Genomic DNA, 14,293 nt, shown 5'->3' with positions numbered 1-14,293 from the left:
TTGAACAATCATTCTACTTGATGAATTTTTTACCTTCAATTGAATTGATTGAAAAATTCTATATAGACCTTCATTTTCGATCACCTAAAACAAATAATTCTCGAAAGCTATAGTTCTAAAATATTTAATGGATTCGGTCCTTACTTGGCGGAAATTCATTATAAATAAAATAAAACGAAGTAATTTCCACTATGTTATTTAATTGTTAGCAACAATTGTTTCGCCACACTGTGGCTTCATCAGGCTACATTTCTGAACTGATAAGAGTACAAAGGTTTTCGGAATCTTATATAGGAACAAAATTGACACAAAAATATTCGAAAGGGTATAAATTACAAAGTTATATTGGACCATTTACAGCCTGGGATTTCCAAACTATCGGAAGAAATTCAATAAAGGGGATGAGTTTACATCCGTTTGTTCGTTCAACAGAATATTTTGGGTATTATACCTGTTTATTTCCAGGGATTCTAAGAGTGTTAGTCTTAAGTCAATAAAGGGGATGAGTTTACATCCGTTTGTTCGTTCAACAGAATATTTTGGGTATTATACCTGTTTATTTCCAGGGATTCTAATTCTTAAGACTAACACTCTTAGAATCCCTGGAAATAAACAGGTATAATACCCAAAATATTCTGTTGAACGAACAAACGGATGTAAACTCATCCCCTTTATTGAATTTCTTCCGATAGTTTGGAAATCCCAGGCTGTAAATGGTCCAATATAACTTTGTAATTTATACCCTTTCGAATATTTTTGTGTCAATTTTGTTCCTATATAAGATTCCGAAAACCTTTGTACTCTTATCAGTTCAGAAATGTAGCCTGATGAAGCCACAGTGTGGCGAAACAATTGTTGCTAACAATTAAATAACATAGTGGAAATTACTTCGTTTTATTTTATTTATAGTTCTAAAAATTACAAATAAATCATACATCAAAATGAAGATTGATGTTGGTTTCGGAAATTTATCAAGTTTGTATGAAATTTTGTCCCCCTCAGAGCCTGATGGTTTATAAACTGAAAACAATTATACCAAGATCATCTACTTAAATTTGCGATCTAACCTAAACTTCATGACTACAAATGTTACAACTGACCTTGATCACAGCAGTAGCATGCTAACCAAAAAGTCAAAGATTATTTTTTCTATTCTAAAAAAAAAAGTATAATTTTGTATTTTTTAACTCCAATATCGTTAAAATTACATTTTGATTGATATTGACTTTGGTAAACGTACATGTATTGATGTAATAAAAAATAATAAAGTCGATCAAAATTCATCAGCCAATAATGTACAATTTATTGTCATTTGTTGAAGGCCGAATATAAATAAAACAAAATTAAAAATGTAATTAGTAGCTGAATTCCAACCCAGAGTCACTCGTTCCAAAATCAGAATAAAATATAAAAAATTCAAAACAATCACATCCAAAATGTACAGATTCTTTTAAATGATCGTAACATCTTAAAGGCTTTTGTAATAATCTTTTCATGAATGAATATGATAAAATTTCGAAATTGACGATTGTGAATTATTAATTCTTAATCAAGTTTTGTGTGATGAAAATATTTCATAAGTCATTACTATGTTACAACCATTTATGAGGACCCTTCACCAAAACAATTATAGAAGGATATTTCAATATATTTTTTTTTCATTGATTTTGTATAGCTTTAATCTAATAATAGGTGGGAGTTTTGTTTGCGAATATAAAATACAGTTTGTTTAAAAAATAGAATAACTTCCTTAAATGGAGGTCGAAGGGAATTGCAAGGTTCCTTGGATAATTTCAAGGAAAAAAATTCTTATAAAAAATGGCCTGCAAACGCTTCGTTTTCGAGATACAGGGTGTTCCTTGTAATCCTTTTTTTTTTGTGATGATTATTCTAGTTTATCGAAGCTTAATTAATTTTCGCTACAGATTGGGTAAATAAGTGCAAAAACATATAATTAATTCACAGCATACTAATTAGTTTTTCATAATAACTTGGTTTTTCCTGAGAATTACTTGCATTGTTTGAATTTTTTTAATCCCAATCGGGATACGACAACAATACAAGAAACCAAAAAAGTGTAGTACAGGACCAAAGTTTATTTTACATTTTATGAGCTACCAGTAGTCCACCAAAAAAAAAGTTTTGGAGAAAAGAATCGGACACTGTTCCAGAAAAAGAATTGCATTCCAACATATCATGATGAAAACTTCAAATTGGGATATCCATGCCAAATTTAAGTTAAATGTCTTGTGGAGGGAAGGTGCTTTGAGAAAAACCTGAAAAATCAAACTTTAACACCCTATATCTCAACAAGGAGTTTGGGGCCCCATGTTTATAGGACTTTTTTTCTTGAAATGATCTGAGAAATCTGTCATTTTCGTTTGTACTTCCAATTCAGCACCCTATCCACTTATCGTAAATTAACAACTACCCATTCTTGTGTGTCTCTAGAAAATGAATTTTGCAAAGAATTTATCAAAATATTTTCTTTCACCACTCGATAATCAGAAATAGTGGTGGTTATCGTCCATTTGAGGATCATGCAATAAATGAGAAAATTCTCCTAAGTCGTTACTGTAAAATTTGATTAAACTACATTTCCTGTCTTCACATGTGCCTGATACGTCAATGAATCGAAGCTGATATTTACGAAAAGAAAAATTTTTCATCAGAATCATAGAAAACCGTTACTAAAAGTCTACTACGAATCTAAAATATGAACGAATACTATTGTAATGAAGGACAAGCATTTCCACGATTTCAGAAGACCGGCTATCGCAGCTTTCAGTTTCCAGAAGACGTCGGATCTAAGTGAGCGTGAACCTTTAGCCGACTATTGATTCTCGTAGGTACTGCATAATCGCTCTCTTGTTGTCAAAGGTCGTGAAGTATAATAATCTCGGTGCCATCGGTCCGATCTCTACACGTAAGTCTCACCTATGGGACTATTATGAGCAGTAAAAAACTTAAGGGTTCTTCTTCGATCCTCAGTGTCTTTTTGATTATACTGGCTCTCCACTGCTCTGAAAGCAGCTAATAACGTTCGAATTTAAATACAGGGTGACTGGAGACGTAAGAGAAAACGGCTCAGTGGGGATCAAGGACCTCAAACTGAAGATTGGTGGTTGAAATATCCCATAAGGATATTGGTTTCATAGTGGTGATTTATGAAAAAAAATTGCTGAAACTATAAACTCTCATATCTCCGTGAAAATGGCAAATCTTCAGTACCTCGAAATTAGTGGTATTGTACTATCAAAATATTATTTCATCAAGTGTATATGAAAATTTGAAATTTTTTTTATATTCCACAATCAGCATATCATGAAAACCATACAAAATTTGCGCCATTCAAACATAAACCTAATCTTTATATCTTATAATACCCATGGTGCATTTGAATTTTTGTCCTACAAGTAAATTACTACATCCACGGAAGAAACTTAAATGGAAATTACTCTTGCAAATTTATATTTTGCGTGAGTAGTTCGTAAACGATCTTATTAATAAAATTCTATCGACTTTTCGAATAAATCAGATAGATTGATTTGTAAAGAAATAAATCATGAATTATAGATGTATATAAATGTAAATATACAATTTCAATGTGGAATTTTGATCATGGCTAGTTTAAAAAAAATTCACCGAATCTGTATCAATAGAAAAAATTCCTTATGACCTCATTACATTAGTATGAATTTTATGCCAACAAATATTAATCTCTAAACTATTTTCTAGATAATAATCAACATTGAAATTGCCATTATTTACATCATATTTTTCCATTGCTCCTAGTTGGCAGGTTTATTAAGAAATGAAAAGCTCAACTAAAATACATATCCAACGAAAGAGACTGCCGTAAAGTAGATTTTCGAGGTAATTGAAGAAGCGTGACCCAGAATGAAAGCGTACGGGCGCATTCGCCACTTTGTTATTCTCTCGGCCTTTCCATTCATCCGAGATAACCTATCTTCGTTTAGGAAGCGACTACTTCTCAGAACCAATCACGCATGGCATCCTAGTATAAGCAGATTATTATGGGCATATTTCTGAAAAGATCTAGATAGAAAATCGGAAATTAAATATCCTGTATTCAAGATGGAACCTGAAACACTTAAGAGGGGTCTACACTCCACAGTCTATACATACCGTTTCAGCGGTCAGTTCAAAAATAAGTAAACCATGTTTTACGCTAGAGAGTTCGTCATTGCGGAAAAGCCTCATTTATTATTTTTTTCGGCAACCGTCCGGGAAGTGCTCACTTCCCGGACGCTTTTTCTCTGAAAAAGTAGCATTTCCCGGCCTAGTCCGGAAAGTACGTACTTCCCGGACTAGGCCGGAAAAGCATCATAGAATCCATAGCAACCGAGATAACGGCTGACAGTTCATATGAAATTAGTTGTCAAAAATTTGCATGTTTTTTTATCGCAATCGCAATAAAATATGGAAAGCAGCAGCGATAGTGTTATTTTACATGGTTGCCGAAAAAATATTGTACGCAACACGCCCGAAAATGGTTTTTTTGGACTCACAGACTTCCAGGACGAGCGTAAGCGTCTATTCGTCCAAAAAAACCCTATTTTCCGGAGTTGTTACGTAAATTACTATTTTCAATGGAGAAAAAAAAAATTATATGATTTTTTATTGCAGAATGGATATGAATATTATTTAAGAAAGCTTTAGGCTGAAAATCCGGTTTTTATAAAAATTAAAGACGTGAAAACGAATCTGAATTCTTGTGTTTGGTAGAGAAGCACGGTAGATCACGTTTGAGATTGCTTCATTTATCCTGAAAAGAGGTGAAATCTCAAAAACGCAGAGGAAAGAGGAATAGTTTAACCTTAACTCTCAAATATTATATCATTCATTAAAAAAAAAATCGATAATTCAGTGACGACAGATGCAAAGTTGAAATTTTTCGTTTACATTATATATGTAAAATAATCACTCAAATGTCAAATTGTCCTCAGAATTATCATTAAAGTATGAAGAAAAAATGTCTCAATTTTTTTTCCCAAAGCTTATAATTTGCGAGAACCAAAATCTTCGATGATCATATCTTCGGTTTCATAGAAATACTATTCTAGCGAATTCGACAACAGATCTAAGTTCTCATCAAATAAATGAATAAATCAGCAACATGGGTCTTATTAGCGAGCTGATATTCATAATATCACCTCGGTAGTGAGTTAAAATATATTCAAATGCAAAAAACGCAACAAGTTGATGTTTAGTAAAGTTTGAGGTCTCATATATTTTTTCAATTTTTTAATTCAATTTTCAAAGAATTTTCAGCAAGCTGTAGATAAAATTATTAATTTTGACTAACACATTCAATTCTATTGCTGAAGGCTGATTTATTAGTCATTATACAGGATTAATCATAAGTTTGCTATTGAATCCTAATTTCAAAACATCCTGTGGAATAATTGATTGGTCAAATTCTTTCAACGAACGAATTTTTGTTAAAAATCATTCTTTTCCAACATTTAGTTTTTTGGTACATGTCTTCAAGTGCACTAGTTCATTTTAACTAATGCACTTAAAGGCTTAATAAAAATTGGTAATGTGCAAAAATTTAACCACGAAATTTTTCCACTGGATGTTTTAAAATTATGGTTCAACTACAAACTTCTTATTGATCCTGAATGATGACTAATAAGCCAGCATCTAACAGAAGAATTGAATGTGCAAGTTTAAATTAATAACTTATATAACATAGAAAAATTTTTGAATATTGAACTAAAAATGGAAAACTAAGATACCTTAAATTTTACTAAATAGCAATTTGTTGTGTTTTTGTTTTGTTGTACAAAAAATATTTTTTATATAGTGATATGAGTGCAGATTTTGTACAATTTCTCGTTGATTTCCACCAGCCATTATTTCTCAAGACATTGTTTGTTGTAGGCTGTTTTACTGTATTCTTATATCACCTTATACTAATTTTTATTGTTTGCACAACGTCTGAGTAAATTTGAAACCATAAGCAGAATAGATAATTACTGCTCTATCTTCCAGTAATCCCATATTAGTTGGAATAATGTAATATATCGAATATTTCAAATATTTCATCTAATACACTCAGATATTCGCTCTTTCATCTTCTCAAATCTCATCTTAATGCTAGTCCGAATTCACAAAAGATAAAACGCAATGACACGTAATCAAACTTATATGAGTCTTATCGTGTGTCATTATACTTGGTAATCAATAATTTTTGCATTAATGCATAAATTACAACGTACGATTTGCATTTTACTCATTCAAAGACGAAGACAAGTGAATGGATATCAGTCCCCAAGATCGACAAAATGCGATAAGGCACATTCACTTTTTTCAAGATCAACGTAATTATGTTTACCTACGGTCACTGTAAAAACGGGCAAAAACTCACAACACACTCCTCAGTAAATAGCTCATTACGCACATAAACAAACCGAACATTTAACAAAACGCACAGTTTGAATAAATTGAAATATACATTTTTTAGCATACTGTATAGCCTCGTTGACATTGATATAATTAGTAGTAGAGTTCACTAGCATACTTTTTGCTACGTTCGCTAGTAATTTGAACTTGTGTTTGTTTACATTGGTGTAGTCACCAAACAAACCAGTAGAGTGGAGTAGGATTGTGGAAAGGACCTGCACTATTTGTAGTAGGTACTCCACTGTCACTTGTACAAACTGTTTACATTATTCTAGTGAGGAAATGATAAGTACTCTACCACCGAACTCTGCTACTATAGTTATACCAATGTTAACTAGGTTTATATGATAGTAGGTGAAGGAATACGTAATGAGTAAAACAATTACCCACTCAAGGAATTGAATTCTCGTCGTAAATCGATTTCGTAAATTGAAGAGATAATATCATAAAATACTTACAATCTACTGGACTGTTCATTGGCTGCTTCATCACCTTCTATCCTGTATACTTTTCCGGACATGACGTATTCAAAACTGTCGGCCCTAGAACCTTCCTGTTCCAACCCTTGGGGATTCCAATCAGAGCCATCTGGATAACCATCTTCTCTGAGCGTGGTTGCCAGTACTAGACGGAATTTGTCACCTTAATACAAAAATAACTGTATTAGTCAAATATGAATTTCCAGACATGGTTGATATTCAATAAATTGGACGAAATTTAACGACTTATAGCTTTTTCAGGATATTAACAAATATGTTTATGATCATAAAAACATTGCAACCTATACATTCATTTTCGTGGATTTCCAAAAGAAAAACTAGTTTATCAGTTGTTTCAGGAAATTGCGTCAATAAGAATAAACTAAGAAAATGAGTAATAATGGATTATTTTATCTACTTTAATATATGTATTTGCAAATTATTACAATTCCCACAATCTTTTTATTTTTCCTGTAATGATCAATTTAAACAAAATTTGATAGAAATCGAAATTGTTGCAATGATTGGTTGCTATGTTCATGATAATAATAGTTTCACAACTTATGAAATATCTGGCAGTTTTTTGGAAAAATATCGAACATATTTATATTATACAGAGTGATAGCGACTTAGAAGCACTTACTCCTGCAGAAATAAGGAGGAAAGTACTTTACTGCCTAGAAGAAATACTTTGTTGATTGATAATATGTGTCTGCAAAATCAATATTTGCTATCAATCGGAGAAAAAAATGTATTGTTGACCGCGCCACCAGAACCATAGAAAATACAAGTCGAATATAAAAATGCCAATATTTCCGGAGAGGAATAGCTGAGAAATTTGTAGGCCAACAGTGTTTTGATTTGTCGAGTACAAGTTCAGATCTAATGGATACCAGAATTTATATAATTCATTGATGATATTATCTGTCGCTGTTTACTACCAAAGTTTATTTATGATCAGTTTGGAATAGCTCATTTGTAAGAAGATTGCTTGAACAACAATAAAGTAGAAAACTATGCTTCACACATTAAATTAGCTAATAAATGAAATTTATTGACTTCGCGGAAAAATTTACATATTATATAATCTCAGAGTTATAAATTTCAAACTTGATTATATCAGTGGCTAATATGTTTGCGGTGAAATTTTCGAAATAAGCTTTTATTGAATTGCTCAAACGACATCACAATAGAAATAGAAAATGTGTATTTCATGAATAGGGAAACACTTAACAACTCGACCACGAATGAATATGGTGAAAATCATATAGTGTTAATATTCAAAGGAAAAATATGGATTATATTATTCAGTACTATCGTGATAATACAAGTGTTCAATTTCATTATTATGTGTTGCCAAGTTTCTGAGAAATTATTTTGTCATTTTATCGCTGTATTCATTCCCTATTAAAAATATATATTATATTAAAAATTAACGCATCGAATTCTAGAACTTAGAGGATCATTGCAGTGTAACAGAGGGTTTTTGTAGAAAATTTAGCTAACAGCTTTCAAAGTTTTCGGGAAACTATGATTATGTGATCAATTTGGAACTTTGTACGGTGCTTGAAATCGTCATTTCATATCAACCTCAAAATTGCATGTCCGTAGGTTTTGTGGTCATGTATTGGATGATTTTTCTATATTCTTATTGAATTTTTTTTGGTTCTGGTTGAGCGATCAATATGAAATTTTCCATGAAGGTTGAAATTGTTATTTTACATCTCAATGAAATATTTCCTTTGAATCGAATATGTAGGTGGTTATCAGGAAATGAAATTTCTGACTGCCATATTAGGGATTTTTAGCAAGTTATGTATTGATTGATTGCCTATTGAGTTCTTTTTATGGTATGGCTTGTTATGTTGAAAAACCATTAGTTACTGGTCCGGAAAAGTGAAGTTGACGAAAACTGTGACATTTATTACTCCTTTCTGGTTCTTTTCTTTTTTGTTTTCAGATTTAAGTATGATATATGCATCGTCAACTTCTGGTGAAGAGCAAAGATGAAAGGATTTTGTTTGGACGAAGAATATATTTAGACATATATGAAATATAAATACACAGAGTTTTCGCAGAGATTTTATCTGTACTCTTGTATCATACGTTGAAATGTATGATGCCTCGCTTACAATTCCTCTGCTAATACTGAGAGTTATCGACACATGTTCGTTGTTTGAAATTTTAATTGAATTACCCTGAAAATTTCAAGTATTCAGCTCTTTTCAATAGAAGGTTATTGAGGATCAAGCGGCAGAATCGAGTTTAAATTTCTAAAAATTCGAAAATTTCAGACATTGTGATGAAATGACAGAACAATTTTTTCGGAGAACGAAAGTTCAAAAACTATATTATAATTTCAATTGTATTAGCAATTTAACTGAATTCAACCCATGTTCTGTATTTCCGAACAAAACTGCTTGAAACAAGTTGCCCTTTCAATTGATGTTATCGACAAGCTGTGGTGACTCGTTTCCACAGCATAATTGAAAGTTTCTTGAAAGAATCTGATTAAAAGTTGAACTGAAATTCTAATTAAGTTTCTAGGTTGATGAATTCGTTAGGTTTTGCACGATAGAACGACTTTGGTTAGTTATCGCGTTTATGCTAGATTGGTAGATTATTTTTACTGGTTGCTTAGATAAACAGAACAGTAAAAGAATCAAATACCTTTCAGAGAACGGTCAAAAATTTTTGTGAATATTGTTTATTGTAAGAGTATCTGATAACTTTTCTTCCTGAAATGTTCAATTAAATATCATCTGAAAGCGTTATAATACACTACGCCAATTTTGTACTTTCATTCATCACTAATGGGAAAATTTGAAAAATTAATTATTTAGATTTTTGTGGATAGTATTCGCTTTATACTCGATTATCTCGAGAATGAAACATTCTATGTAAATAATCCAAGGGATTTTTCTAAATGAAGTGCTCTTGATTTCAGGAATGAAATTTTTTTTCGAAAAAGAAGACATTTTTGTAGATTTTCAATGAGAAAATGATCATCGCACCACTATATCTAAACCACTGTATACTATAGAACAGTTCTAATTTTTAGGTAGGTATTGAAGTCTGGATAATATAATGATTCGAAATAGGTAAGTCATAAAGTGTTTAATACACAATAAATGATGCATTTGAAAGATTGCTCGGAATATTGACATAATATCTATATAGGATGGTCCAGATTCTTGTGCAATAACAGTAAATTTTACTTATAACTCTATAGAGTTGGAAGTAAAAAACTTTTTTTTTTTTTTAAACTTCAACTCCCTGTATCTCGAAAACGAAGCTAGTTAGGTTGTTTATAGGATGTTTCAAATGAGTTGTTCTAGCTGACGCCAAAATTGTTGCACTATAATCTATTTATTGTGTATTCAACACTCAATGGCCAGAATCCTCTCTTGTCAAATCATTTTCTAAAACCACATTTCTTAGCTTAGTGAGAATGAAATAAATTCATCCGCATCGTAACCTAACATGTATCGTTTTGATCCATTTACGAAATACAGTTAGAAAATTAAAGATATGTGTACCTTTACAAAATACAATTTGAAAATTACAGGCATGTGGGCATTTACGAAATACAATTCGAAAATTTCAGACATGTGTGCATTTACGAAATACAATTTGAAAATTACAGATATGTGTACCTTCACAAAATACAACTTGAAAATTACAGGCATGTGGGCATTTACGAAATACAATTTGAAAATTTCAGACATGTGTGCATTTACGAAATACAATTTGAAAATTACAGATATTGTGCATTTACGAAATACAATTTGAAAATCACAGACATGTGCGCATTTACGAAATACAATTTGAAAATTAAAGATATGTGTGCCAAGGATAGCGCCCCGTTTCATGAAAAAAAAACTCAAAACTATCGAATGCGTCGTCGTTGATATATCGAGCGATAACAGCTGCATCAGCTGACCGACCTAGCGCAAGGGCGCCTGTCCTGCAGCCGAAAGGATGCGCCCTTTAGCTATGCCTTTCGTCACGTACTACAGCGGAAACTTTGGGGAAGGACGAGGTTCGGTTGCTCTTGAATGGAGTTCGCATAAATTCAGATCCAAGTTCAATGTCAACTCTGCTGAAATGTCTGTCTTTAGCAATAATACCCTTAGAATGATTTGAATTTTCGATTAAAGTTATTGGGGCACGTTGAGAACAGCTTTTCTTTTGAGTTATACTATAGCTATTTCGTAAAAGTGAAATGAATCAAGTTAAGAGAGGAATTATGTAAGTTTTTATTTCTTAATTCTATATAGGTGATGACTTCACGAATATCTGTTCAAACTATAATCCTACAAAATTCGAATAAATAAAATAAATGAAAATATCCGTTTTCAAGGTGAATACTTCTAATCAGCAGAATAATCAAAACTATTACGAGATAAAAAACAATATACATGAGGAGAAGGACAATAAGTTTTCCCTAGAGAGAATAATGGAAATATTTTTTCAGTGAGTGGAGTAATTTACATCCTCCAACTTATATTGATATTTTATTCATAGGTTTCATTGTCATACGTTACTTTGTAAAAATACAATATGGATCAATTCAATGGAATACACAGATGGGCTTTCGTTGTATTCATTATAACAACATTCATATTTTCACATCGATCTAAATCATTCAAAATTTCGTGATTTTCAATTCACAAATATTTCATTTAGTATCACCACGCTTTCTTGCTCAGACAATTGAATTAATGTATATGTTAAGTATTACAAAGCTCAAGTTGTTCAGAATACATTCACCCAGAAAAAGTTAGGAGTGGGAACTGCGTACAAAACTGGCAAGAAGAAATGCTGTGTTACTCACATAAATTGAAATATTAGTCGTTAAATAATTCGTTACACGTTATTGATAAAAAAATAATTATGACTCTTTGTGAACTTCTCTTGTTATGAGCTGGTTCAAATATTAACTTTCCAGATATGGAGAAAGTTTATTCAGGAGTAGGCAACAGAAAAAATTATCCACAATTGCTGCATTCATAAACCCCATAATTATTATTAACTTAACAAAATTTCCCAAGCAAAATTCCAGAAGAAATCGGCCTAAGGTACAAAAAGAAATATAATATAATGTATATCAATTAATCTCTGCCTGAAAAATTAATACTTGATTGACAAACATAAGAAAAAATTGAATTACTTGAAAGAATGGCTGAAGATTTCGTGAAGGAATCAGCGATGAGAAAAAAATATATAGTGTGCAAACCAAATTTTTACTGATGTCTGATGAAGGAACGTTATCTTAAAGAAAAAATAATAGAGCGTAGAAATATATGAAATTATTTTAATAGGTATTTTCATTTACAGGGTCTTTTTGTCAATTAAATTTAACCATAGATTTATCTCATGAAAATTTAACACTGTTCTCATTTATCTAAGCATTTATCATTCTGTTAAATTTGCAATCTATTGTTCCGTTGTAGCTTACATGATGATTCAGAATGAAATGGATTTTAGTGTGAAGTTTCCTATAACTGAGACATATTCTTCAATTATAATTTTCCTTAAATTTTAAAGGTGAATTATGGATCCAACCCTGAGCAAGAAAATGCAAAGGCAATGTTGCCGCGCTTTTTTTTGTATGAACTAAATCATAGATAATTCACTTCTTTAGGAGGAACATGCAAAATAGAATTTTATCGACTGCTTAAGAATTATTGATTCTAAATTAAAATTTAACCAGAATAGTTAAGCTTTCGATCCGTTGACATAAAACAATGAAACCTCATTTCATGTGCATTTTATCTAACATAGGGAATAAAATACTATCTGTTATCCGAATCCATCTCCCTAATTTTATGAATTTGTAAGACAACTTGTTTTCATTTTATAATAGTTTCTCCTAGTGTCCCCCAATGAAAATTAATATATTTAAGATTATTTTACATCAACGCAAACGATGAAATAGAAGCTACTTGCTAGATAATAAAGTGATCCCTACGCAGACGTCAAAACTACCATTACGAACACAATATACGCTGCCTGGCAAGAATATTGGGAAACATATAATGGGCAACTTCGCGAAATCCAACCCACAGTGGAAAAATGGCCTTATCCAAGAAGGCACGATAGGCGGGAACAGACCGTGTTGTGCCGTCTACGACTCGGTCACACTCATCTTACACATTCACACTTATTCAATAGATTGAAACCACCGAACTGCAAACAGTGCAACACTACCCTGACGACCGATCACTTATTTAGATGTGAACGTCTCAAACCTATACGTGAACAACAAAAAATCCCGGATAATATTAAAGAGGCACTGAAGGACACCGATGCAATTATAAAATACCTCAGGATAATTGGAATGTACCACAAGATATAGGACGTAGATACATGAAATAATGTTTAGAAACTAAATAAAAATAGAACGCGGCAAAATGACCACGCTGTCGACGCCGCTGGAAAAAAAAAATAAAGTGATCACATCGTTTGAGCAAGTTCATCTCCTTTAAGTTAATAATTATGCAAACTGTGATCTACTGCAAATTCATTCTTATCATTCGTGGGTATGGCGACGCCCAACCAGATAAATGAAATAATTTACACACACGCACATTTTGTAATCATTAAATCCTTATTAATGCACGTAAGCCGAACTGGAAAAGTAGTAAATGAAGAAGGTGTTTCATTTGATGAGAAGAATCTATAGTTAAATGTTGATTTATGTGGGAAATGATTTTTTATGAAATTGAACATTTTTCAGTATAGAACAACTTCGGTCATCAATATAATGAATATTGTCATTGAATATTTTTAAAATAATGTATACCTGCGCATCCGCCATTATGTAATTCCACCAATTAATGATAGGAGATAATGATGGAGAAAGATAAAAAAATAATAATCATCTCGCGAAAATCTAAAACATGTCAAGACATCTTTTATCACTGATGGCAATCTTGAGTCATATCAATATTTCATAACTAAGTTTAACATAAAACCTAGGCCTCCCACCAGCGACAGCTAAGACGTGATCTTTGTTGTCGGTTTGTTCTAAAATTATCAGGCAAAACGAATAACCGAGTGAAAATATTTTTATGAAGTGTTGATTCTCAAAAATCTGCTCAAGGAAAGAATTTTCAATCAATTGATGGTAGTTTGTAGAGAGCCTATTGGGAAAAAATGTTTATTTGTTTGGTTTGTTTAAGAACAATTTCACAACATAAGTAAGGGTGAAGTATTATTGATTCTGCCAACCTAAATGCTTTTGAATGCAAAGTTGTAAGGGTATTCTTGAGTATTTTCAATATGATGAGTTTTCGGCTCAGTAAATGAGAATTTCTTAATTTTATTATTGAAACAATTAAGATTATTCACTTTTTCCGTGAATATTTATAAATGAT

The 14,293-nt window shown here is 31.7% G+C and overlaps 1 protein-coding gene across 3 annotated transcripts in view; it reads right to left on the bottom strand.

The window, feature by feature from the left end:
- Window positions 1-14,293, bottom strand: part of LOC123674611 (DNA-directed RNA polymerases I, II, and III subunit RPABC3-like) — a 113,153-nt gene that overhangs the window by 20,988 nt on the left and 77,872 nt on the right. For all 3 annotated transcript variants that reach the window (XM_045609545.1, XM_045609554.1, XM_045609561.1), the window contains exon 3: window positions 6,891-7,074. In XM_045609545.1, the coding sequence (XP_045465501.1) occupies window positions 6,891-7,074 (184 nt within the window). The remainder of the gene's footprint in view (window positions 1-6,890; window positions 7,075-14,293) is intronic.

Source organism: Harmonia axyridis, chromosome 1 (genome assembly GCF_914767665.1).
Source record: "Harmonia axyridis chromosome 1, icHarAxyr1.1, whole genome shotgun sequence".
NCBI classification, from domain to species: domain Eukaryota; kingdom Metazoa; phylum Arthropoda; class Insecta; order Coleoptera; family Coccinellidae; genus Harmonia; species Harmonia axyridis.
This window is presented reverse-complemented; position numbering and strand designations above follow the sequence as displayed.